The sequence below is a fragment of the Hippopotamus amphibius genome, chromosome 9, assembly GCF_030028045.1.
Source record: "Hippopotamus amphibius kiboko isolate mHipAmp2 chromosome 9, mHipAmp2.hap2, whole genome shotgun sequence".
In the NCBI taxonomy this organism is placed as follows: domain Eukaryota; kingdom Metazoa; phylum Chordata; class Mammalia; order Artiodactyla; family Hippopotamidae; genus Hippopotamus; species Hippopotamus amphibius.
This window is the reverse complement of record NC_080194.1, coordinates 125077587-125102224: the sequence shown is the minus strand read 5'-3', so window position 1 is coordinate 125102224 and position 24638 is coordinate 125077587. Positions and strand designations below refer to the sequence as shown.

The 24638-nt window shown below is 53.2% G+C and overlaps 1 protein-coding gene across 4 annotated transcripts in view; it reads left to right on the top strand.

The window, feature by feature from the left end:
* The first annotated feature begins 1477 nt into the window (after positions 1-1477).
* PPL (periplakin) overlaps positions 1478-24638 on the top strand; it is a 43689-nt gene continuing 20528 nt past the window's right edge. For 3 of the 4 annotated variants that reach the window (XM_057747754.1, XM_057747753.1, XM_057747752.1), the window contains exons 1-2: positions 1478-1669; positions 21887-21986. In XM_057747754.1, coding sequence (XP_057603737.1) covers positions 1608-1669; positions 21887-21986 — 162 coding nt within the window. In that variant the 5' untranslated portion in view covers positions 1478-1607. Of the gene's footprint in view, positions 1670-5223; positions 5243-21886; positions 21987-24638 lie in introns of those variants that run through there. The other variant, XM_057747756.1, reaches the window with a different exon arrangement.

Below are 24638 nucleotides of genomic sequence, written 5' to 3'. Positions count from 1 at the left end.
AAAGGCCTTTGCTGTTTTTTTTTTGTTTTTCCCTTTCCTTATCCTGGTAGTAGAACCAGGCAGCCAAGGCTGGGAGAGTGTTCATATCTGCTGAACGAGCCAATGAGTGAACCCACTGAAAGTGATAGACACCCCCCCCGCAAATGCACATTTGGACACACACATTTAGAAAGCAACTGTAGGAGGATCCACACACTCCCCTTAAGCCCACCCGTAGATGCCCCCTCAAGAATAAGAGTTTCCTAGAGTCTCTGTAACACTTTGAAACAAGTCCTTTGGTGTCAAGGACAACAGATGGCCTAAAGGACACTTCTCAGATGCTCTGGGGTCTGGGACAGGAAAAGCCTATAAGAATCAACTTCCCCATGAACCTCCTTATTTTTTAAATAAAAAAAGCTGGGGAAGGGACTGGCCTGAGGACTCTGGATGTCCAGCGGGTACCCCTGCCTCCCTCCCCGGAAGACCTCATTGCTCCCTATCTGAGCCTTTTGGCCATAGCTTGTCTCTAATCCCTTCTGGCATCTCCCCTGCGGGCTGTGTGCTCCTTTTTCCCAGCTGGGCTTGGAACCCCCAGCACCCTCCAGAGCAGCACTGAATCCTCCCAGCTGTCAGGGCCCCACTCTGGCTCACCGCCAGACTTGGTTCACTGTCTGTCTAACTGCACCTTCTCCGCTGGCACACAGCGCAACGCCGACCACGGTCTAACCCGGCGTCGTGCTGGCACAGAGTCTAACCTGGCACATCCAGCACTGTGCTAAGTGCTTTGTGCGAATTATCTACAGGCATCTCCTATGGGATGGGGGCAGTTGTTATCACTGTTTGACAAATAAGGAAACCGAGGCTGGAAACTGTTTGACAAATAAGAAATCTTGCCAAGGAGTCAGCTGATCGTTCGTGGCGGCAGGGTTTGAACCCAGGTAGGCGCAATGCAGAGCTCCCTGCTCTCAATTGCCATCGACACTGCTACCACCTGAATGTAATTCACTAGCTATCCAGGGCATAAAGACCCGCCCCGGTGTCTGCCACACCTGTCTGGGGGGCCCACCTGGGCGTCAGCCAACGAGAGGGGAGCGCTGATGCCCAAGAGGGGCAGCAGAGAGCCGGCTGAGGGCCCTCAGCCAGGGGCGCGCCAGAGCCGGAGTGGGGGGCGAGGGGGCTGCCGAGCGTGCTCCGGAAAGCGGCCAGTGCACCCCCGCCCGCCTGCCCAGCATCTCGAGTGTCCGCGCTGGGGGTGGGGGTGGGGGTGGAGGTGGAGGTGGGCGGTGTCCTGACAGACCCGGTGTCCCCACCCCCAGGCCAGGACTGGCGCTCCGCTGGCTCCGGCCGGGCTGAGGGCGCGCGCCGGACTGGCCTGGAAGCCCCGCCCTCCCGGTGCCCCTCCTCCGGGAAGGTAAGCGCCACCTTCTCGGGAGCGGCCAGGAGGGCCAGTGGCCTGCGGGCGCCCCGCCCCCCGTGAGTAGTGACCCGGCGCCGCCGCCGCGCAGCACTTGGGGCTCCCGCGCCGCCGCTCGCTCACCTGCGCCTGCTGCCCGCCCCTCGGTGCGCGCCGGGGCCTCCGCCGCCCAGTACCCAGCCCGGCGCCGCGACCCGGCGCCCCGCCCGCCACCATGAACTCGCTCTTCAGGAAGAGAAACAAAGGCAAATACAGCCCCACGGTTCGGACCCACAGGTGAGGAGGAGACCGCGCGCCGCGCGCTTCGGGGCGCGCTGGGCCAGGATGCACCGCCCAGGGCGTGGGGGGAACTGCCGGGTCTCGAGGGCTGCGGGGGATGGGGGTGCGCAGGAAGCACTGCCCTGGGAGGCCCGCGGGGCGGGGAGCCCAGCCAGGAATGCGCGCCTGGCGGGAACGCGAGGCCCGAGCCACCGTTGAGCTGGGAAACACCGCCAGGGTGGGGATGGGGATGGGCTGAGGGCGCCGAGGGGAACACGCTGTTTGGCACCAGAAAATTCTAGGAGCCCAGAGAGCACTGGCTTGGGCTCTTAGGGCACCTCCGTGTCCCTGGGTCGCCCTGGCGCCAGGGGTCCTCCTGAGCCAGGAAGCACGGGCGGGGTGGAGAGTGGTGTGTCCTCTGGACGACGCTACACCCCAGGCCGGGGAGTGGGGTGCGCAGGGGACCTAGGAAGCGTCGTCTAGGAGCGCACGTGGGCAGTGAAATTGAGCTGGAGCGCGGGCGTGGGGGCGGGTGGCAGCGTTCACCAGCGCCTCTTGAAGGGGTGTTCCTGGCGTGGGAGAGGCGAGAGGTGGGGGGCGTACTGCGGGGGGGGGGGGGGGCCGTGCCACCTGCAGCAGCACTTCCCGGCACCTGCCATCCTGCGCTCCAGAGCCTGGTCCAGAGGAACCGATGGGTGTGGGGTCGGGTTGGGGGAACCCGAGCTGAGGCACCCCTTGTCCACCTCACACACACACACATTCCCGTCGCCCTGGTGGGCGCGGGGGCTGGGCGGCGATGGGGCCTTCTCCCTGCGTGATTTGTCAGGGGCGTGGCTGCTCACCCCCAGCCCCGAAACTGGCGGCGTCTCTGAGCCTTGGATTCCCAGGGCTGCCTGGGAAGGGAATGACATGTCTCGATGTGTTTGCGTTGAAACGGCAGCCCATGTCCGTTCGGATAAGCCTAATGTATGCACTTAATAACTTGTTTAGGGGAGCCTCGTGGAGATGCTGAGATGGAGGGAGGGGGCAGGACTTCCGACTCTGCCTTGTCCCCTCACTACTGAAAATGAGGGGGGGGCGGGGCTCCTGACTGGGAGGGAGCCTTTACCAACTTCTCTCAACAAGGGACTTCAGGCAGGTGGGGAACTCAGCAATTGCATAGCCCGCCTGCCTCGGAGTATCCACGCCAAAGTGCTCTCACATGAGCCCCGTCCCCTGGAAGCAGTCCCTCACTCCCCCCCAGGCCCCAGATGAAGGTGAGGAGACACTGGCTAGGCTCCTACCCTGCCCCTGTGGTCCAGTCCAGGTGGACCTGTCCAGCAGGTGCAGTCGGCCTGGGCATTGGCATGGGGAGTGTGGGCCCTCCATTTCTATGAGTTCCAGTCCTTTCAGAAACTCCCCTGTCCTGTGACCCCAACTGCCCCATCTCTCCTTTGCATTGTTTCAAGCTCAGAGGCATTTCTTCCCCTCCCCTCCCAAGATTCCCACCCCCCCCCCCACACACCTCCCTAGTCTTTCACAACCCCAGGGATTGGGCAGGGCCTTGCACGCTGTTCCTCTGTGGCTGAGTCCAGCTGGCTCTCAAACCTAGCTGGGGTCCCATCCAGTCCCTGAACTGTTCTTTCAGATGTTGCACAATCAAATGCTCCGTGCCAGCCACAGAGGACTATTCTGTTCTCCCTGCCCCCCCAAGACTGGGGCCCCTCCAGTCTTTCACACACGCACACACCCACACACCAGGAGATGGGCCAGCCTCGTCCTGCCCTCTGCCACCCCCATCCCTCGAGCCCCCGCCTTCCTCCAGCTCTCCATCCGTCCAGTCCCCCAAGGGCTGGGCTTGGACCTAAAAAAAGGTTATAATGAATCCAGACAAGCTGAGAGGGTCTTGGCCTTCCCAGCAGAGGGTAGGAAGGAAAGAATTCCCATCCTTTACAGCTTCGGGGACTCAGGGTGACAAGGACATGGGTCCTGCCCCTCTCAATACTCTGGGCCCAAAGCAGCCACCCTCTGCCCCTGGCTGAATGACTAATCTCAGCTTAGAGGTCTCTTTCTCCAGGAAGCCTTCCTGATTCTCTCCCCAAGATGGGGTGAGAGACTCTTCCTTTGGGCCCCCATGGCCTTACACAGTCTCACCTACCTGGGTAGGTGCCAGGTACCTGTGGTCGTGCCAGCCCAGCATGTTCCTCTGCCCCTTCCCCTTGACGGGGACAAGTTCATGGACCAGACTGTGGTGTGAGGGGTAGCCTCCTGCCCAGTTCTGTTAACAAGAACCTCTTGAGTGTTACCCAGTGCATAGCCCTATACCTGTAACTCTGAGATGTGGTCGCTGGTCACAGGGTGCTGACCCCCAAGTTATTCTTGCACCTTGGGTTTTCTGGGGGCCTCCTCCTCTGTCTAGGGGAAGGCGGGCAGAGTTGCCAGTAAGCTTCAGGGTATGAACTCCTCACCTTTGGTCCCAGCTCTGCTACATCTGCTGTGGGCAGGAACCTCTCTGAGCCTCAGTTTCCTCCTCTGCAAAGCAGGGATGGTTGCTAATATCTTCTGTGTAGGGTTGCTGGGAGGAGCAACTAGCAATGCAAGGAATGCCCCCGGCACATAGGAAGTGCCCAGGCTGAGGGTCAGCATTCTTGCCCCCAGCAAAGGGGATCCAGGAGCCAGGACCTGTGACCTTCACACCCAGCAGTCACTAGCTTTGGACTGCACAAGTGAACAGAAATTAGTGAATGGAGGGCCCCCTTTGAGAAAACCACCTCTCCCTGTTTGTCAGCATTTTAGCAGCTGAAACTGGGTGTGAACCCACTGCTCTCATCGCCCTGGTTCCTGATGACAGGTGTGGGAACTGGTGTTCACATCTGAGCTAATGACAGGGTCAGGCCTGATGGTGCAGGTCCTTGAGGATAGTGTCCAGCTCAGTGGGGAGGGTGTCGAGGGACCCTGGTCCTAGTGCCCTGCTTTGTGTGGCTGAGAGTACAGCTCCAGCCAGCCCCTGCTTCCTGGCTGCATGACCTGGGGAGAGCTGCTTGACCTCTCTGAGCCTCTGTTTTCTCACCTGTAGAATGGGCATAAAAAATAGTACCTGCCTGGTGATATTGTTGGCATGAGGATTAAATGAAAGCATGCAGGGAAGGGTTGAGAATTACAGGAAGCCTCAATCCACGGCAGCTATGATGATTATAACTATTGAATATATTTGAATAGGAACCGACTGTGTGTCTGGAATTGCAGTGGCTGCCGTGATGGATGGGCAGCGCACTGCACAACTCCAGGGGTGCCATTGTTGGGGGGTGGGGGTGGATGTGGAGGAGACGTTGATAGTCTCTTTGCACTTGGTGGAATTTTGCTTAATTACGAGTATGGTTACAGGACTATGTTGTGGTGGTGATGGAAGCCTGGTAAGGATGGGGGAGGGGGAGACACAGAACTGGACAGACAAGTCTCCAGCCTGACGGCTCTGGTGCTCCCTTACCAGTCTGAAGTGAGGGTTGTTAGGGTTAGGGTGGAGACCTGGGCTATCAGGGAGGACTTCCTGGGGAGGTGTCTGACCTGTCATCAGGAGGAATGGAGTGGTTAGACCCAGCTCTGGAGTTAAACGTGAGTTCTGCCTGTATTTGATTTTGGCAAAGAAATTTGGTCTCGCTGTGAGCTTCAGCTTCCCCATCTGTGAAATAGGACTAATTTTGCCCCTTGACCCAGACCTAGGTGACAGTAAGCTCCCAGCAGCCTGGCTTCATTTCCTGACCTTACCTGGGCACAGTCCTGCAATACTGGCCCAGTCCTAATGGGGGGACCCTGTGTGGGAGGCAGGGCCCAAGGCTTTGGAGGCTGGTGAAAAGGGCACGTGTCCTCCTGGAAGCTCCTGGTACCCCGGGCTTCATGGTGGTTAAGAGCATAGGGTTTTATGTCATCCAGGTGTGAGTTCAAGCCCCAGCTCTGCCTCTCCAGAGCTGTGTGACCTTGGGCAGGTCACATAACACCTCTGAGTCTCAGTTTCCTCATCTGTGAAATGGGAGTGATGCAGCAGCTCCCAGCTGGTGAGGTTGCTGGTGGATCAAGAGAGAGAATGCATGTGATGGGCTCAGCCCCAGACCAGGCTCACAGTGAGTGCTCAGTAAATCATGGCAGCCAGTATTGGTAATCACGCACTGCTGTTAGAATGAGGATGGTGCTAAGACCAGAGCTGACCAGGAAGCTGGTCTCCTTCCAACTGTGGAGGTTGCAGCCTGAGTGGGGCATGAGGTCAGCTGACTGATTCATTCACCCCAGCATTCATGTGGACTGCCTCCCTTAAGAAGACACATGGAGGAACTTCCCTGGCGGTCCAGTGGTTAGGACTCCATGCTTCCACTGCAGGGGCACAGGTTCAATCCCTGGTCGAGGAACTAAGTTCCCACATGCCACGCAGCATGGCCAAAAAAAAAAAAAAAAGACACGTGGAAAGACACACATGTATGCATTGATCAGTGACAGCTGGAGAGCTTGAACAGTTTGGGAGAGGGCCCTGTCAGCAAAGCCCACCCCCCACCGTGCAGGTGACCAGGACCAGAGTGATCTGCTCAGCCGTTTCTCAGCACCTACTGTGCTCCCAGCATGGCCATGGATATGATAGCGTCTCATTCTGACACCCAGCCTGCCAGGCTGCTGGTGGTGTCCTATTTCACAGAGGCTAACACTGAGGCCAAGAGTAAAGGCACTCACCTTGGGCTCACAGCTCACAAAAGGCTAATGCTGGGGGCTCAGAGCCACTGGGGAGGAAAACTAGGTCCCCCACCTGCACCTGGGGCTGGTGGCAGCTGTCTCTGGGGACTGCCCCAGGCCAGATGGTGGAGTCATTGGGTTTTGTATCTGTGACTCCTTCCAGCAACCCTTTCTGCCTCTCCTCTCCCCGGCTTTGCCCTCACTTGCCCAGTCCTCTTGGCAGAGGGACCGAGACCTGGTAAATTAGATTCAGAACAGAACGGAGCTGAGCTTGTAACAATGGCTGCTAATGGTGGCATTTCAGGTGGGGTCAGGGCTTTCATCAGGGGACAGGAAGTTTGGGGGGAGAGGCTTAGCTCAATTTATACCTTTTAGGCAACACTCTAAGGAGGGTGAGGGGCCCTGGGGGCTGGGGGCGAAGCTGCCTTTGAGAGTGTTTCCAAGACTCCTTGTCAAGGGAGGAGGACCCAGGACTCCCAGCTCCTCTCTGCTCCAGGCAGGGCTTTGCGGGGCGTTGCCAGTGCCGCCTGCCTGCCCCGGCCTGCCTCAGGAGCAGAAAGACAGAAATGGTCCCTGGTCTTTGTTCTCTCTCAGGTTGAGTCCTGCCCTTTCCTCCACGTCTCCCTGCCTCCAGAGCTAGCAGCCCTGCTTGCCTGCCCACTTGCAGCAGCCTCTTCCCAGTTCATGCTTCTGCCCCATCACCCCACTCCCTTCTCCCCATGGCAGCCAGGGAGCTCTCTGCAAGACGTAAATCTGGTCCTGTCCCCCACTAATTATTCCCACCCCAGGCTTCCCTTTGCTCTTGGGCCCTGGGAGCTGCCACCCCGCACAACAGGAATGCATTCCCCTCTCCTTTCCGTGATGCTCCAGCCCCTTAGCCTTTGCCCACGCTGTTCCTCCTGCCTGGAATGCTCTTCCCACCCCTCTTCACCCCTCACTTCTCTTCCTCAGTCGGCCTCTGTTCCTTGGGGAAGCCCTCCCTAACCTCTCTGTTGGGCAGATCCACCTCGTCCATTGTCTCGCGCATCTCCTTTGTCACTCTTGTCTCAGCGGCTGGTTGACTCGGTGTGTTGGTTGGTGGCCCGATGGGGATGAAGGTGTGTCACCCCCAGAGACTGGCTAGGGCGGCACGTATGCCAAATGAGTGAATGAATGTATGAGGGTGAGCCCTGGGGGACTGCTGAGACTCTCCCCCTCCTGAAACATCTCACACTGCTGCAGGTACACACACACACACACACACACACACACACACACACACACACACACACACACACACACACACACACACACACACACACCAAGAAATGTAGGTGGGTGGGGCTTCTATGGGAAGGTCTGAGCAGAGAGCCCCCTGCCCCCATCCCCCACTCTGTGTGCTCTGTAAACAGGCTGCAACAATGCTGGATGATAAGTCCAGAGTCAGTGGAGGTTTATAAAGGAGCTTCTGGAGGAGGGGTGGGTGAAGAGGGAGCACCCGGGGTATGGGCGAGGTGTGTATCCACGTGCATCAGCCTACAAAGGTATCATGTGGTGTGAACAAAGCAAGCTAAGAAAGCACGTTTGTGTGCATTTTAAAAACATTTATACAAAGCAACGCTATATAATGTTTCTGGATGCAGACACTAGTATGTATAGAAAGTTTAAAACAGCAGCTCCAAAATTATGCTACCCCAGAGGTGGGGGCTCAAGGAGTAATGAATAATAACACTGTATTTCTTTTTACACAAAATCTGAAGCCCATATGGCCATGTGGGAACACCTGCTAAGTCTTGGGGGTGAATTCTTTTTGATACTTTTCTGCATGTTTGAGCTATGTCAAGAGTTTTCAAGTTTTTTAAAGTGAGGGGTGGGCTGGCAGTCAGGACAGCAAGAGAGCCTGGAGGGCAGCCCGCAGTCCTGGATCTGAGTCCAGTTAGCAGGGAGACAGGGTGTCTGGGAGAGAAAGCGGGAGATGGCCTCAGGATGGGAAGGTGCCCAAGGCCTGAGGAGCAAGAATGGAGGGCGAGCAGGAGGGTTCTGGATGGAGGACACAAACAGAGAGTCTCAGAAGTGGGGGAGGGGACAGCAGGACGGGAACTGGGAAAGGTATGAACACATGACAGCCTCTGAGGTCGAGTCCTAGCTCAGAACAACCACCCTAAATTATGATTGTGTTGTCTTTCTCAGATAATACTGCCTTTGTCTCTCTTTTCCAGGTGAGGCTGAGTTTCAGAGTCTCAGCTGCTCTGAGCCGGGAGCAGGCAAGCTGGCTGGTGGGGTGTCGCAGCTGGTTGCCCAGCCCATCCTTTCCTGGGTGGAGGGTTTGTCAGGTCTTATGTGATAAATGCACAACAGGCTGCTCGCTGGCCAGTAGCTCCACCCCATCACTGCCTGCTGACCCTGGAAGGCTGAGTGGCTGCAGGAAAACAGTCACGTGCAGAATTCTTTGCTGCCGCAGAAGCCTGGGCTTAGATTTCAGACTCATGGCTTTTAGGGTTTTCATTTCTCCGTCCTGGGCAGGGGGACCTTTTTGTTCTAGTTGGAGGTTGAGGAAGAATTCTGAGTTTGTGCCACCAAGAACAGAGAGGGCTCCAGTCCTGCTGTCCAGATAAAGAGCTTGACTCTTCCCAACTATAAACTGAGCAACCGAACCTCCATGTTACTGAGAGGAAACTGAGGCTAAGGGCAGAGATGGAGGGCTTGGTGGGTAGAATAGAAAGAGCCTGGGTTTGGGAGCCGTGGACCCACCTTCCAGGCCCAGCTGTGCCTCTTGTCAGCTGTGCCACCAGCCACATTCCTGCCCCAGTCTCTGGGCTTCATGAAGGCAGGGGCTTCGCAGGCTGTGCGATCACTCCCCCACCCCCAGAATGATGCCTAGCACATAGTAGGTGCTCAGTAAGCAATGGTGGGATGTCTGTTTTGACTTTGCAAATTAGAGGCATGTAGGATTATGGAGAGAACTGGAGATGATGTGTGTAAAGCATCAGGCACGTAGTAGGTATTTCATAAACCAAGGCCAGTGTTCCTTGTCCACTGGTCTCCAACCTGGAATGATGTCCTAACAACCGGAGGTGTCGAGATTGGCTTGAGCCCCATTTAAACCTTGCAAAAATCTTCAAGACACGCCTTGGTGTTACCCAAAGCAGCTTCAACTTCTTTGCGTGTGTCTGTAACGAGAGCCCAAAAACACATGGAGCCTGACATGGGGCCCCAAGGTGGGGAGGCCTTCCCTGGGAGGAAACAGATTAGGCCACGAAACAGAGCCAGAGTTACTACAACAGCAGCCCTCTCACCGTAGGACCTATTTCCCCAGGATTAATAGACAATAAATTCCTTCACACCCAGCTAATTACCACAGAATTTTCTAGTAGGGAGCCTATTGGTCAATTGACTAGTGAATCTGGTATTTGTTGGATGCTTCCTAGATACTGCTTTCTACAAGACTTCCTTCCTGCAGAGACCTGGGGGTTCTATCTGCTCCCCTAACTCAGTAACACAAGACTTGGGTTCATTTCCTTGTTCCCAGCCCTGCCTACATGTTAGAATCATCTGAGCTTTGAAGGTGAGGTCCAGGTCCTATTGCAGACCAATTAAGTCAGAATCAGTGAGGCAGGGCCCAGACTTCAGTCTTTTGATGTGCAGCCGTCAAACCCCACATTTACACTGATTGCCCTAAGTATGTGGGCAGTATAACTTGTCCACAGAGTTATGTACACCTTGCTCTTCCTTTAAAGGAGCTAAAGCAGTGGTTGTCTGGTCTGTCTCACTCTATTCTTTTATTCTCAACCTTCCCGTGTAATTTTGTTTTAGGTACATGCCTTATAAAATGGCATAGAGCTGGCTTTTGTTTTACTATTCTCACCTGAGAGTCTTTTAGCAGGTGATTTTAACTCATTCTTGTTTATTGTAATGAATGATGTGTTTGGACCTACTCCTGCCATATTATTTTGTTTCCCATTTATCATGTTTTCTCTCTGTTTCTTTCTTGCTCTTTTCCTGCATTTTATTGGACTGAGATATATTTTCACAATTAAGTTAGATACAAGGCCTGGATGGGGCAGAGTGGATGAAAATACCCTGACCCAGGCAATCTGAATCTTTGGAATTACAGTTACTGGGATACTTTTCTTAATCCTGTCTATTAGACCATAAACTTTTGGACAATAAGGACTTACTTATCTTTTGGTAGGGGCTTTTCCATAGCTCTTAATTCCAGGCCTCACATAGGCTTGGGGCTCAATAAATAGGTGTTGAATTAAGCATTTTATTTTATTTTTCTAAATTAAGTTATTTATTTTTATTTATTGGCTGCGTTGGGTCTTCACTGTTGTGCGTTGGGCTTTTTGTAGCTCTGGAGAGCTGAGGCTACTCTTGGTGGCGGTGCACAGGCTTCTCATTGCGGTGGCTTCTCTTGTTGTGAAGCATGGGCTCTAGGCGCATGGGCTTCAGTTGTTGCAGTGCGCTGGCTCAATAGTTGTGGTGCACGGGCTTTGTTGCTCCACGGCATGTGGGATTTTCCCAGACCAGGGCTTCAACCTGTATCCCCTGCATTGGCAGACGGATTCTTGACCGATGCACCACCAGAGAAGCTCCAGGCAGACATTTTAAAGCATGTAGACAAACTCCAGGGACTTGGTAATGGAGAAGGGCCTATCCCCAGGGCCTGTAAGAGGGGCAGAGAGATAACAAGGAGTTGGGGGTGGGGGTGAAAATTAATTCAGCAGTTACTGAATATCTAGAAATGATGATAACCTGGAAGACTTGTGGGGATGGCAGCAGTCACCAGCCTAGACACTGAGTGTCTGCCCCTGGGGAAGTCTCCCTTCCTCCCCAGGCTCAGTTTCTTTATCTGCGCTGGAAGCAATAATAGTACCAACCTTGATGACGGGTTGTTAGGATCAGAGCAGGACTGTGTGTCAGGCACTGGGGGAGGGTGTGGCCAAGGGAGGAGGGGTTTCCTCATACCAGTTCCTTCCCCTCAATGGCCTGTTCAGAGGGACAGGCTGGGAGCTCCTCATGGTGACATCTTTGGAAAATGACTCAGCCTCAGCTATGACCACTGATTATTACTCAACCACTGGGATTCATTATACTGATGAAGATGCCAACAAGATATAAATCACCACACCGCCCCTGGGTGGTGGATATCTTGCTGCTTTGTCCCCTTTGCTGCTTTGTCCCGTCTCCCCAGTATCTCCCTGTCATTTTGTGGAATAGTATTGACATCCCTCTTGTTCCATGGAGGTGGCTCTGGCACCTGTTCAAATCTTGATACAATCACTTCCCAACTGTGTGACCTTGAGCAGGTTTCTTAACCCCTCTGAGCCTCAGTTATCTTCATCTGGAAAATGGGGAGATAAGAATTGCTTATGTACTATAAAATATCTGCTCAATTCAACACCTATTTATTGAGCCCAAGCCTGTGCAAGGCCTGAAATTAAAGGCTACAGAAGGGCCCCACACAAAAGATGAGTAAATCCTTATTGTCCAAAAGTATATAACCTAACAGGCAGAATTTTTAGAAAAGTGCCCCAATTACTATCAGGGTGCCTTCTCCCGAGGCTGCGAGATTTCAGCAGGTATTACAGGAAAGGGCTGAGCGGATAATAGAGACCTAGTGCATCCTCTCAGTGTTTGGTTATTCATATTCAGGAATCATTTTCTGCACCTACTGTGTGTACCTTTGTGGCAGGGATAGGGCAGGTGTCCTGAAATAATAGCCTTTACTCTCTCAGCCCGGCAGTGTTTAAAGAAGGTGGGTGCAGGGGGCCATCTAGCACCCAGGATGAGATTGGAGGTCCCGAGGGAGCTGTTTAGGCCCTGACTGGTCCTGGAGGCAGGCAGGACCCAGAAGAGGATGACCAGGGCTGGCAGGAGGCCAGGCCCCTTCTCTGGGCTCTAGGAGGGGCGAGGCTGGGGAGGCTGGTTCCCAGGAGAGGTGTGGGCTCCTATGCATTCCAGGCATTCCGAGACTGATCCTCCCCACCCACAGAGACAGAATTAACCCCAAAGGGAGGAACTGTGGACAAGATCAAGGGCCAGAACATGGGGACTGACTCAGGCCTGGAAGATGAGGTGGCCCTGGCCAGGGAGGAAGGGCCATCCCCATCAGACACACCTTGTCCCTCACCACTCCCATCTCAACACCTGGAGAGAGAAAGCAAGTTGGGGGGACAGAACAGTTCTAGGTGGGCGGCGACTGCTGGGGTGGGGGGCTTAGGGCAGGGCTGTGGCCTCTCCGTGGTTTCTGGGGTGTGAGCTCTTGCCTGAAGCGGTGGGTCAGGAAAGAGGCTGTTCTCCCAGGCAGGCTGGCAGTGTGGCTGAAGCAGGCCTCGTGCCCCTGGCTCTGCCTCGCGGCCATGGATAAGGATGCTGCAGCTCCAGGGGCCTGGGAAAGGGTGTGGGGCTGTGGTCTGCGTGCCCTGGCACTGCGCCCCCAGGCACCATGCTCTGCTGGGCATAGCTGGGAGCCCTGGATTGTTTTGCAGTCAGGCAGCCAGAGACCCATAGATTCGACCTGGCCTTAGGCAGGTGTCTGGCCAGCCTGTGTGAGTCTGGTGGGAGAGTGGCAGGAAATGATCTTTTATCACGTGTCCCTAGGTACCAGGCACTGAGTGAGCCAGAGAGATGCTCTGAGCATCTATCAGCTTTGTTATGGCAGAAGTGATGGGCTGTAGTCACTGTGGGCTTAGAGCAGAGCAGTCCAGGGGCCCCAGAACTATGCCATCCTATTTGTTAACCACTAACCATATGAGATGTGCTTAGAACAAACTGAGATGTCCTGCACATGTAAACCACACGCCAGGCGTTGAGGAACTTAGTATGAAAACAAAAAAGTAAACTATCTCATTAATAATGTTCTGTTGACCTGCTGTCAAAATAATATTTTAGCTATATTAAGTTAAATAAAATAGTGTATAAAAGTTAAGTTCACTTGTTTTTTATGTTCTTCACGTGGCTACTAGGAAGACAAGCTACAAATGTGCTCACATTCTGTTTTTATTGGACAGCAGTGGCCTTGAAAGCAAAGTGACATGGTGCTGACCCCACCCACCTCAGGAACATTTTCCACCTATCGGATGTGCCTTTCTGTTTACTACCCGGTCTGTAGATGCAATAACCTCATTGCATAGACGAGGAAATTAAGGGTAGGCAGGTGAAACAATGCACATCGTTACTCCAAATGTCAGCAGCAGTTCATTTGACTACTGCTGGGACAGGCTTTATGCCGGGCGCTGTGGACATGGCAATGAGCAAAACAGACCAAACTTCTAGCAATCCTGAGCCTTTGTGGTGACAACCACGTCCAAGGTCCAGAGAGCTTTACAGGGATCATCTCCTTCAATTGTCTCAACCCTCTGGGTGGGGCTGAGTCTTATTCCCATTTTGCAGATGAGAAAATTGAGGCACAGAGAGCCCAAGCCCAAACTCAGTCTCCATTCTTTCCCTGGGCCAGACTGACTCAGTTTCCCTCCCTGCAGGCAGAATGGAGAGGAATGGGCCGGTTGGTGCAGGGTGACTAGGACATTGAGAGCTGTAGGTAGCAAGGGTTGGGGCAGGAGAGGCAGGTCCTGGGCAGGAGACTGAGCTGTCTTCTGAGAGCGTTTGGGAGCATCGGCAAGTTTGAGGCCGGACAATGGCGAGATCTGGTTGCATCGCTGAAATACGTGTGGAAGCTGGCTGGGGGCAGTGAGAGTCGGGGTGCAAGGAGATGGTTGGGCGTGGCTGTTGCATTGGTCCAGATGAGAGGTGATGCTCTTGATCAAGGTAAAGACCTTATGGCCAGAGAGAGGATGGGAGCACAGGGATCTGTTCCCAGGTGGAAGCAGGAGAAGGAGAGGCAGGGACCTGGGGTGGTTCTTGGGGTTCTGCTTGAACAACTGGGTAGACGGGGCCTCCCCATTCTCCCCTTCTGCAGTTTCCCTGCTGCAGATAGGGGAGAGTTCTCAGAGCAGCAAAACTCATGGTAGAAACACCCTGAACCCCTCAAATCCCCAAACCTAGTGAGCTGATCCTTAGTCCAAACCCAAGATGGTTCAGCCAGACTGGGCCTGGAAGCTGCGTCCTCCTCATAGCCTCATTACCCATATATGTGCACGGCCTCTCCCTGCAGGAGTTGGAGGAGACATTTCCAAATATTGAGGTTACTTGTGAATTCTCCATGCCCAGGAGAGGTGACACCCGCAAGGTGCAAGCAGAGTGTGTCTGGGCTCGCACAAGGATCGGTGTGGATGGTGTGGGTGGCCCGGGGTCTTTTTTTTTTAGCTCCCTCATGCCCGTCAGTTCTGACATGAGGCCTTAGCTGCTGGCCTTTATCAGCTCCTTAAAAGGAGCCCAAATCCCTGGACGGTGACTCTGGGTGGAAGCAGAGAACCCGGGCTCCCCCCGAGGCAGCACTTGGTATCAGCTCTCTCAATTAACTGTACCCCAGCCCTGAGGGGTGTGGACGGCCATGACCCCCAGTGCCCCAGTGACAGATGGGGAACCTGAGGCTCAGAAAGGCTCAATAATTGACAGCTTAATAAGGACTGAGTCAGGATTTGAATCCAGGCCACCTGCATTTGGTTTGGGTGCTTAACCTCCAGGTTATACTGCAGTACAGCCGTATCGTGGGAAAGGGCCAGGGGCTCCCCACACAAGCTAAAGCAAGAAGTGACTAGCGGTGGGGGCGGGGGCTGAGGGTCCTCTGAGACACCCGTGTTTGCTTTCTTTCTGTTCCACGTGGGGCATCCACAGCGTCTGGGTGACCTGGAGTGCCACCTCTGTCCTCACGTCTCTGGTCAGCGTTCCTGCTGGCCTGCTAAGCCGAGCACGGGCTGTCCTGGGCCGCCCCCCTGGGCGTCACAGCACCAGGTTCCAGCCGCAGCTCCCCACTCTGCAGCTGGCCTCCTGGGCTGTGAGTGGCCACCTGCAAAGCAGGTCAGGCTGTGGTTATTGAGTTTCTAACTCCCAGTGACAGAGCGAGGGTACCCGATGCCACTTGAGGCTCCCAGGCCGTCTCCCCACAGTTCCAACACTCAGAGCACATCCTGCGATACAAAGAGACTCTGTTCCAGGCTGGTGGCTGTGGGCTCAGACCCAGAAAGCAATTGTTTGTCCCCAAGTGTCCTCAAACCCAGCCTCCACACTCTGAGGCAGCCCCCCAGCCAGCCTGCACCCTGTTTTCCCTCCTCGCACCAGGAGTCTCATATGCAGACCAGGCCAAGTAAACAGGGCCCCTTGTCGTGCCTTGGCTGGGACCTGGGCCCTCCTGGACCCTCACCAGACTCCAACTTCCTCAGCCCTGGAAAAGAAAACAAGGGCAGGTTCTCCGGAGAAACAGCCCCAGTCTGCTGGTGTGGCCCTACCTGGCTTGTGAAACCCACTCCCATCCTCTGACCACAGCCTGGGCTGGGCTGAGAGGGCCATTTCTCGGGACAGCCGAGTCCTGGGTCCCCATCGGTTTTTACCAGATGGGGTGTTGGGCCACAGCACCCACTGCCCTACCTGTCCAGGTGGGCATCCTGGACACACCATCACCCAGGAGCATCCACTCCTATAGGGTTTTGCTGGAAAATCTGGAAATCTAGAAGGACCCCTTTAAAAAAACAACTGAGCTGTGAACTTTGTTCTGCCTCCCCAGTTCTCCCTGGTGCCCTCTTTCTGTTCCAGGACCCCGGGTTGCATTTAGTTGTCATGTCTCTGTCATCTAAAGCTTAGTCTGGTCTTTTGTGACCTTGACCCTTTTGGAGAGGTCTGATCAGGTGTTTGTAGACTGTCCCTCAACTTGTGTTTTTCTGCTGGCTACCAGTGATGCCATGGAGGTTGTGTGTTATTGGGGAGGATTTCGCAGGAGAGGTGTGTCCTTCTCCCTGGAGGTGTTCACCTTGCTGTCCCTGGAGCTGTGAAGTTACTGTTTTTTAGAAAAAACCTATTTTACAGGAGCAGAGGCTACTGGCAAGTGGGGGGTCCCCAGAAGAGAAAGGGGGTCCAAAGGCAGAACCCCATGCACAGATCAGGGAGCAGTATAAGGGCTCAGCCTCATTTGAATGGCAAGCCCTGCAGGGAGTAAAAGTGCAATGAATAGATGTTTCATGAATAGTCATTGCCACCATTTACGGGGCCCCTGCAATATGCTAGGTGATTAGAATGAATGTTTTTGTTTTTGTTTTGTTTTGTTTTTAATTTTTATTGGCGTGTAGTTGATTTACAGTATTGTTAGTTTCTGCTGTCCAGCATGAATATTTGTTGAGTGTCTCTGGTGTGCCAGGTACTGTTTTAGGCACTGGTAAAACTGGTGACACGCCACTCGTGAGATTACATGATGTCTAATTTGCTTATGGGCCCCCAGAGGCTGCTGTGAACTTCCAGGTCAGTCCTCGAGCCCCAAAGTGGTCTTTGAAGCTCGATTTGGGTGTTTCCAGAAGTGACCCTGACCCTCCCCTCCCACCTCACCTACCTACATAGGATGTATCTCGCCCACTTGACAGATGATAAAGCCGAGGCCCAGAAATGTAAAGGCGCTCCTTCAAGGTTACACAGATGGATTTGAACTCTGTCTGGCTACTGACACTGGCTGCCCTGCGTGTGACCTTGGGTGGGTGTGTTCCCTCCAGAGGGCCTCAGTTTGCTCACGTATGTAATGAGCAGGTGGGGCTGGATGACTTCCGATGCATCTACTAGTGCCTGTGGTCACTGCCCTCAGCACCTGTGTCCATGTTAAACTTCTGAGTAAGTGGAGGGAGGCTGGGCGTGTCCGTCTCTCAGCCTGTGGCTCAGATCCACCTCCCTGATCACTTCCCTTCTCTGGGGTGGGTGGGGGCACCTCAGCTTTCCTGGTTCAACCAGGAGATTTTCATCTCTGTGGGTGGGACTGGACTCGGTAGAGGTTGCTAGGGCTGTATCTGGGCCTCCATCAGTCAGGCTGATAGCCTGCAGGTGCGCTGCCTGGCTGCCTTAGTGTGGCTCATTAGCAGATGAAAAGCTGGGTGAAAAGCTGGACTGGCCCAGCCAGTTCCCAGCCCTCTTGGGATCTGTGCTCCTTCCCTGTGGGTTCCTGACCCACCTACATCCCTGTACTCCTGGTGTGGGGCTCTGCAGCTCTCAAGGGGATACACGTTTGCTCCCGTGGCCAGCCGGATGGCGGGAGGAATGCAGGACCCTTTGGGGCCTCACATTCAGGACTCCAAACCCCAAAGGCAAAAGTGCTGAGACTGTGTTCCAGAGGCCTGGATTAGAATCCCTGCTCCACCCTGCTTTCTGGCAGTGAGACAGTGGCCACGTTATCTAATGGCTTTTTGCCTCCATTTCCCCATCTGTAAAATGGGAGAACAGTGCCACTTCAGGGGGTGGTAGGATTAATGAGCTCATCTGTATGTGATTTGCTTAGCACCAGCCGGGCACATGGTCATCCCTCTGTGTTTAACAAGCTTCTTCCAGGCAGCGGGGTGTAACCTGGAGCTGGTCCAACCTCCATGGAAAACAGGATAAAAGGCAGACCACTTGAAGGGGTGAAGGAAGAAGAAACAAACCCCTATCACTCATAAATGGCACTTGCCAGTGTTTTTGGTAACAGCTTTATTGAGATATAACTCACATACCATATAATTCACTCATTTAAAGTGTACAATTCAGTGGTTTCAAGTATATTCACAGAATTATACAACCATCACCAAAATCAACTTTAGAACATTTCAGCATCTTAAAAAGAAACCCACACCCTTTAGCACTTGCTCCCCTTCTTCCTACCCATTCCAGACCCTGGTGACTACTAATCTACCTTCTGCTTCTATGAATCTACCTATTCTAGATATTTCATATAAGCGGACCTTTTGTGACTGTGTATGGCTTCTTTCACTTAGCCTAATGGTTTCCAAGCTTCTCCATACTGTGGCCCAGGGGTCCCCAACCTGGGACCCTGTTAGGAACGGGGCTGCACAGCAGGAGGTGAGCGGCGGGTGAGCGAGCAAAGCTTCATCTGCCGCTCCCCATAGCTCACATTACTTCCTGAACCATCTCCCCCACCTCCGGCCATCTGTGGAAAAATTGTCTTCCACGAAACTGGCCCCTGGTGCCAGAAAGGTTGGGGACCGCTGCTGTAGGCTGTATTAGCATTTCATTCCTTTTTCGGCTGAGTTGTATTCCGTTGTATGAATATTCCACATTTCATTTATCTCTTTATTAGTTGAACATTTGTGTTGTTTCCACTTCCTGCCTATTGTAAATAGTGCTGCTGGGAACATTTGTGTGCAAGTTTTTGTGTGGACCTGTATTTTCATTTCCCTTGGTATCTATCAAGTAGAATTGCTGGTTTCCTTACTTGTAAAGGGGCACACAAACCTGCCCCAGGGACTTAAGGTGAGGATGCTACCCAGGCAGCGCCTGCGAATGTGTCTGATGTCTGGTGAGGTGTGTGCACTGTGTCAAATTACCACGGTGACTCTGTGGTCATCCCAGTTGACAGCTGGAGAGACTGAGGGACCTCAAGGCTAAGGTGCTTGCCTGGGATGGTCCAGTCAGTAAGTGGACCAGCAGGACTTGGCAGCCACACCTGTTTGACCACAAGCTCCTGCTGAGCTGTCCTTTGTTCTCCACCAGGAGCACCAGGTCCCTGGGGCTGGCTGTCCCCCCCACCCCCCACCCTGTGTCCCCTTCTGGTGCTGAGCTTCAGCTGGAGTAATGGGCTGGCCAGGGTGGGGTCTAAGAGGTGCTTTCCTTGAAGCTGCCCCAACCAGTGCGGGGGCTGGTTTGGGAGCGGGCCCCATGCCCTGAGGTGGGGCTGGGCTGGACCTGAGAGGGATGAAGACCCCCACCTAACCCACGCTGCAAGTTCCCAGTGGTGGCCTGAACCATCATGGGTTAAATATTTGGATTGAGACTCACCATGTCTGACTGGCAAGGCCAGGCGGGGCGTCAGTGGCTGGGGTAGGGCTGAGGGGCAGAAGTGCTCGCATTCCCTATGTGGTCAGCCCAGCCAGGGTGGGGGCAGTGGAGGTCAGTCCATGACCTGGCAGCCTTACCCCTCCTTACCCAGATCCTCCATCCACAGTCCCCTCTTCTGAGCCTTCCTGGACACTCCACGGAGTGTCTAGCTTTCTCCACTGCAGGACTTCTCAGAGACTTTACTGGCTCCTGAACTTATTGAGGGGGTGGGTTTTCCTAACCACCTAGACTGACAAAGGCTTCATTCCAGGAGTGATTTACAGGACTGGGGTTCCTTGGGCCCCACTTTGGGAAAAGCTGCCCTCTTGGTTGATTTTGCAGAGGGTGTGGCCTGGGTCTTGTTTCCTAAGACCGTCCCCTCTCCCCACCAGTTCCTGTGTGTCCAGACCTGGCACAGAGCAGGCCCTCAGGCAAGGTTTGGGACATAGTTGGACATTCTCACAGCTTCAGTTTATGTGCCTGTTTCTGCCCCCATCCCCGGCTTCCCCCTATAGTAGCGGTACCTGTGGTGTTGGGCCTCAAACCCTGGAGGGTATCAGGGTCCTCTGGGGAACCTGTAAACACAGTAGCAATAATAATACAGCTTCCTAGGTCCAGCTTTGAAGATCCAGATTCAGAGGGTCTTGGTTAGTGCCTGGAAATCTGAATGTTTCATGCCACATTAGGTGGGTCCCAGACGTTGATCTGAGGAATTCCACTCTGAAGAGCTGGCTGCCCCCTCTGCTTGAGGGTCAAGCCCTGCCCTGACCCACCCCAAGGGACACACCCAGGACCTGCCTCTTTTATGGCTTCTCCTCATTGGAGCCTTCTGCCTACAAACCTCAACTCCTCTTCATCCTTCAGAACCCAGCCACCACCACCTCCTCCAGGAAGCCTTCACTGACCACCCCCATTCCTACCAAGCTGGTCAGGAAGTGCCCCTGGTCATGCCTGCCTCAGTCTCGTGACTATTTCTGTAAATGCTGATTTCCTCCCAGTCTGGGGGTGGCTATGTCTGTGTGCAATACTGGGCCTGGCACACAGTAAATGCTTGAGTGTGGGTGGAATGAAACTTCTGGGTGCTTAGCTGCTCAGACCCCACTGTGGAGTCGGTATCAAAGGTCTTTGATGGAGATTAAAGGACTAAGTGCTAATCTTGACCGTCGCTGGCTGGCTGTGTGTCATTGGCCAAGTTGCTTTCCCTCTTTGGTCTTTGTTTCTTCCTTTGTTTAAAGAAAACAAAGTTGGAGCTGGACAATGATCAGTAAGGCTCCTTAACAATTATAATCATGAACCTTTGTGAGACTTACTGGGCGCCCAGCTCTTTGCCTGCTTAACCTCACTCCCATTCCTAACACCCCACTGGGAACGATCCATCTGACATCAGGAAGCAGAGGCACAGAGAGGGACAGCAGCTTGGCCAAGTCACACAGCCAGAACCCACATCTGAGTCCAAAGCCAAGGTCTTCACTTCCACAGTAGTGTTTACCAGAGTGGTCCGTGCTGTGATTTTGGGAGGCAGACAGATGTGACAGGAGAGAACACAGAAACACTGGCTGAGAAAGCTGTTCTGACTCCAAGTCTCTCTCAGATGCTCTGAGAACGCCCAGGGGGTCTCAGCTCGGCACCAGCACAACTCTAACTTGGCTGCAGTATGTGCCAAGCTCTGCTTTTAAGCAGGAGAGGGCAGGGCTTGGTTTCAACGAGTGCAGGCAGCCGAGTGTCCAGCTACAACTTAATGCTGTCCTTTTATTTATGTAGAGTTTGTTTTGGTGGTTACGTCCAGTTATGGCAAGGGCTTCTGATTTTATGTTTGCCAGGGGGAGAGCAAGTTCCCTTTTTTAAGTAAATTTACTTAAATATACAGAGTGGATAGATTGAAAAGTATCAGGTATTTAATAATAAGGCTGCTTACACAAAACCTTGTACCTGAACTTTCATAGCAGCTGATCCGTAACGGCCAAAAGGTAGAAACAACTCAAATGTCCATCAGTGGATGACCAGATAAATAGAGTGTGGAATATTATGCAGCCATGAAAAGGAATGAAGCACTGACACGCTACAACATGGATGATCCTCAAAAATGTTAAGTGAGAGAAGTTAGACATGGAAGGCCTCATATTTGTATGCTTCCATTTCTATGCAATGTCCAGAACAGGCAAATCCATAGAGACAGAAAGTGGATTTGTGGTTGCCAGGGGCTGTGGGGCGGGATGGTGAGGAGTGCGTGCTAAAGGGTGCGGCTTTTCTTTTGGGGGTGATGAAAACACTCTGGAATTACATAGTGATGATGGTTTTACAACCTCGGGAATACACTAAAAACTGCCGAATTATACACTTTAAAAGGGTGAATTTTATGATATATGAGTTCTATCTCAATAAAACAATATGGAAAAAAAGAATAAGTGTCCTCTGCCCAACATGGTAAAATAGAGGCATTAAGTGAGGGCCAGAGCGGGGGCGGATTCCCCACCAGGTGCTGCCTCGTTTCTGTACCTTTAGTGACCTCGCTGCGGGGACAGCCAAGCTCCACCCGAGGCCCACTGGGCAGCTCCTGCTCCGAGCCTAGGGCTGGGGACAGCCTGGGAGACCGGGCAATGGAGGAACCCAGCCCCTGCCCTCTAGGCCCTCGGCCCACCTCCCCTCTCCCGCCTGCAGCATCTCTAACAAGGAGCTGTCGGAGCTGATCGATCAGCTGCAGAAGAATGCCGACCAGGTGGAGAGGAACATCGTGGACACAGAGGCCAAGATGCAGAGCGTGAGTGCCCCGTCTCCCACCCCGTGTGCCACCGGCCCTGCTCAGGACCAGGGGCTTGTCCGACCCCATGGTTCTCACCCGGGCGTGAGTCTGCCCCTGGGGGACTTGTGGTCACATCTGGAGACATTTTTAGCCGTCACAACGTGGGGAGTGCAGTGGGCGTGCATCTCGTGGTGGAGGCCAGGGATGCTGCTCTACAGCCTGCAGTGCATGGAACGGCCCCGTCCGTGGAGTGATCCGGCCCCAAACGTCAAAGTGCCCAGGTAGAGACACACTGAGGAGGAACCTGGTTATTGCTGTTAACACCAGCTCCTCCACCCCGGGTACTAAGTTCCTGCAGCTCATGGGCCCTGTCTGGAGGAGAACCACAGCCTCAGGAGCCAGGCCCTGGTTAGGATCCCAGCTTTGCCACTTACTGTGTGACCTTGAGCAAGTCACCTTACCTCTCTGTGCGTCTGAAAGGGTAAAAGCCATCATCCCCGCCTCCCAGGCTGCTGTAAAGATTTGATGGGATTCTGCGGCTGCAGAGCAGGGTTCACTGTTATTATCAACATCGTTCTCCCTGCTTCTACCGCTGCCACTAGTCAGATGCAGCCTAGGCAGATCGCTTTCCCTCTCTGTGCCTCAGTTTCCTCTCCTGTAACATGGGGACAACCTCCGAGCTGATCCTGAAGGTTCTCCTAGGGATCCTGCACCGTGGGCCACACCGGAGCCGTGCTCACTCCTGTGAGCTGCTAAGATGACCACCTCCTCTTTGAACCCTCCACAGCCCAGCACAATTTATACCTTTTTTGTAGCCAGAGAAACTGAAGTTCAGAGAGGGACAGGGTGGACTAGGTCAGTGACAGTGATCCCAGAGGCATCCCCGAGGTGGGGTTGCCAGATGTAGCAAATAAAAATACAGGATATCCAGTGAAATTTGAATTTTAGAACACAATTTTTTTTTGTATAAGTATATCCTATGTACTACTTGGGATATACTTATATTACGAAATTATCCATTGTTTATCTGAAATTTGAATTTAACTGGGCCTCTGTATTTCCTCTACATTCCAGGCATGACTAAGAGGCGGGTCCAGAGGAGTGGGGAGCTGAAGGGGGACAAGTTATAAGGGAGGTCAAGGTCCAGCTGGCCCTAGTGCTGGCCCCACGCCCAGACGTGGTCGCCCCTCTCTGACTGCCAAGGGATCCATCTACCTGAGGGCCAGTCCCCAGTCCGCCAGAGACCTGAGGGAGAGGGATGGGTTGGGGATGGCACACCTCGGGGTGGGGGGGGAGAAGTGGGGGTGTGGGAAGAGTGGGGGCAGGAAAGGCAAGAGGGAACTCTGCTTCCTGCCAGGGCCCCCCCTCCTCCCTCCCCTGCCCTCCCTGCCTCTACCTCCCCTTTCTTTCTGGCTTCAGCTGACCCTGCCATCATCTTTCCCTCTGGCCATGCCCTCATCCTGGTACCCAGCCCCTTCGGAAATTTTGTTGTCCCCTCTCTTGTGACTGCCATGGTGGCATGTGCTTTCCTAAATGAAAACAGCTTTTTGGGGTGTGTCCTTTCTTCCTCCTAATAAAAGTAATATGTGTTCGTTACAAACATTTCAGGACCGATAAACAAGTATAACGAAGCAAATTTGGATGGCATATAATTCCACCACCAGAGAGAATGATCATCTGTTAACATTCTGGTGCATCTCTGCCCTTTTCTTGTGTGTGTACGTGTGTGTATTAATAGCATCCAGCCCTCTCATTGTATTTGCTTAGAGTAATGACTCAAAGTAACAAGGATGTTTTGGGGAGATAATTTTGAACTGTTTTTTTTCTTGTTTTTAATTCAAAAGAACAAACTTGAAAAAAGAAACCATGCTTTGAAGTCTGCATGGGCTAATCTTTCTGCCTTTTCTCTTCCTTCCTTCCTTCCTTTTTTCAGAAGTAAACATCATCATTAATTTTATTACCCAAAAGTTCTCTTGAATTTTCCTATTTTTTTTTAATAGAAGTGAGATTCATGTAAGATAAAATTAACCATTTAAAGTGTACAATTTCATGGCATTTCATACATTTACAATGTCATGCAACCACCACCTCTGACAGGTTCCAAGGTGCTTTCATCATCCCAAAGAGAAATCCCATGCCCATCAGCAGTCACTCTCCCTCCCCCTCCCCACAGCCCCTGGCAACAGCTAATCCGTTTTCCATCTCTGGATAATACTGGTTTGGCCAAGAAGTTCGTCCAGGTTTTTCCCCAAGATCTTAAGGAAAAACCCAAATGAACTTCTTGGCCAACCCAGTATATATTCTGGATATATCATATAAACAGAATCATACAGTCTGTGACCTTCTGTGTCTATCCCAATTTTTTTTTAATGTTGTTTCTGTCTTTAATCCATATGAGGCTTTTTTTTTTGGCCATGCCATGGGGCATGTGGGATCTTGACTCCCCGACCAGGTATGAAACCCGTGCCCCCTGCATTGGAATTGCAGTGTCTTAACTACTAGACCGCCAGGGAAGTCCCTATCCCAATTTTTAAACACCAGAAAAGTTGGAAGGATTGGAGAACATACATAGCCTCACCACACAGATTGTATTGGTGTCACTCACCAGTAACATCTCCTGGATTTGCTTTACCACTCATCTGTCCATCAGTGTGTGAGTAACTTACAAGC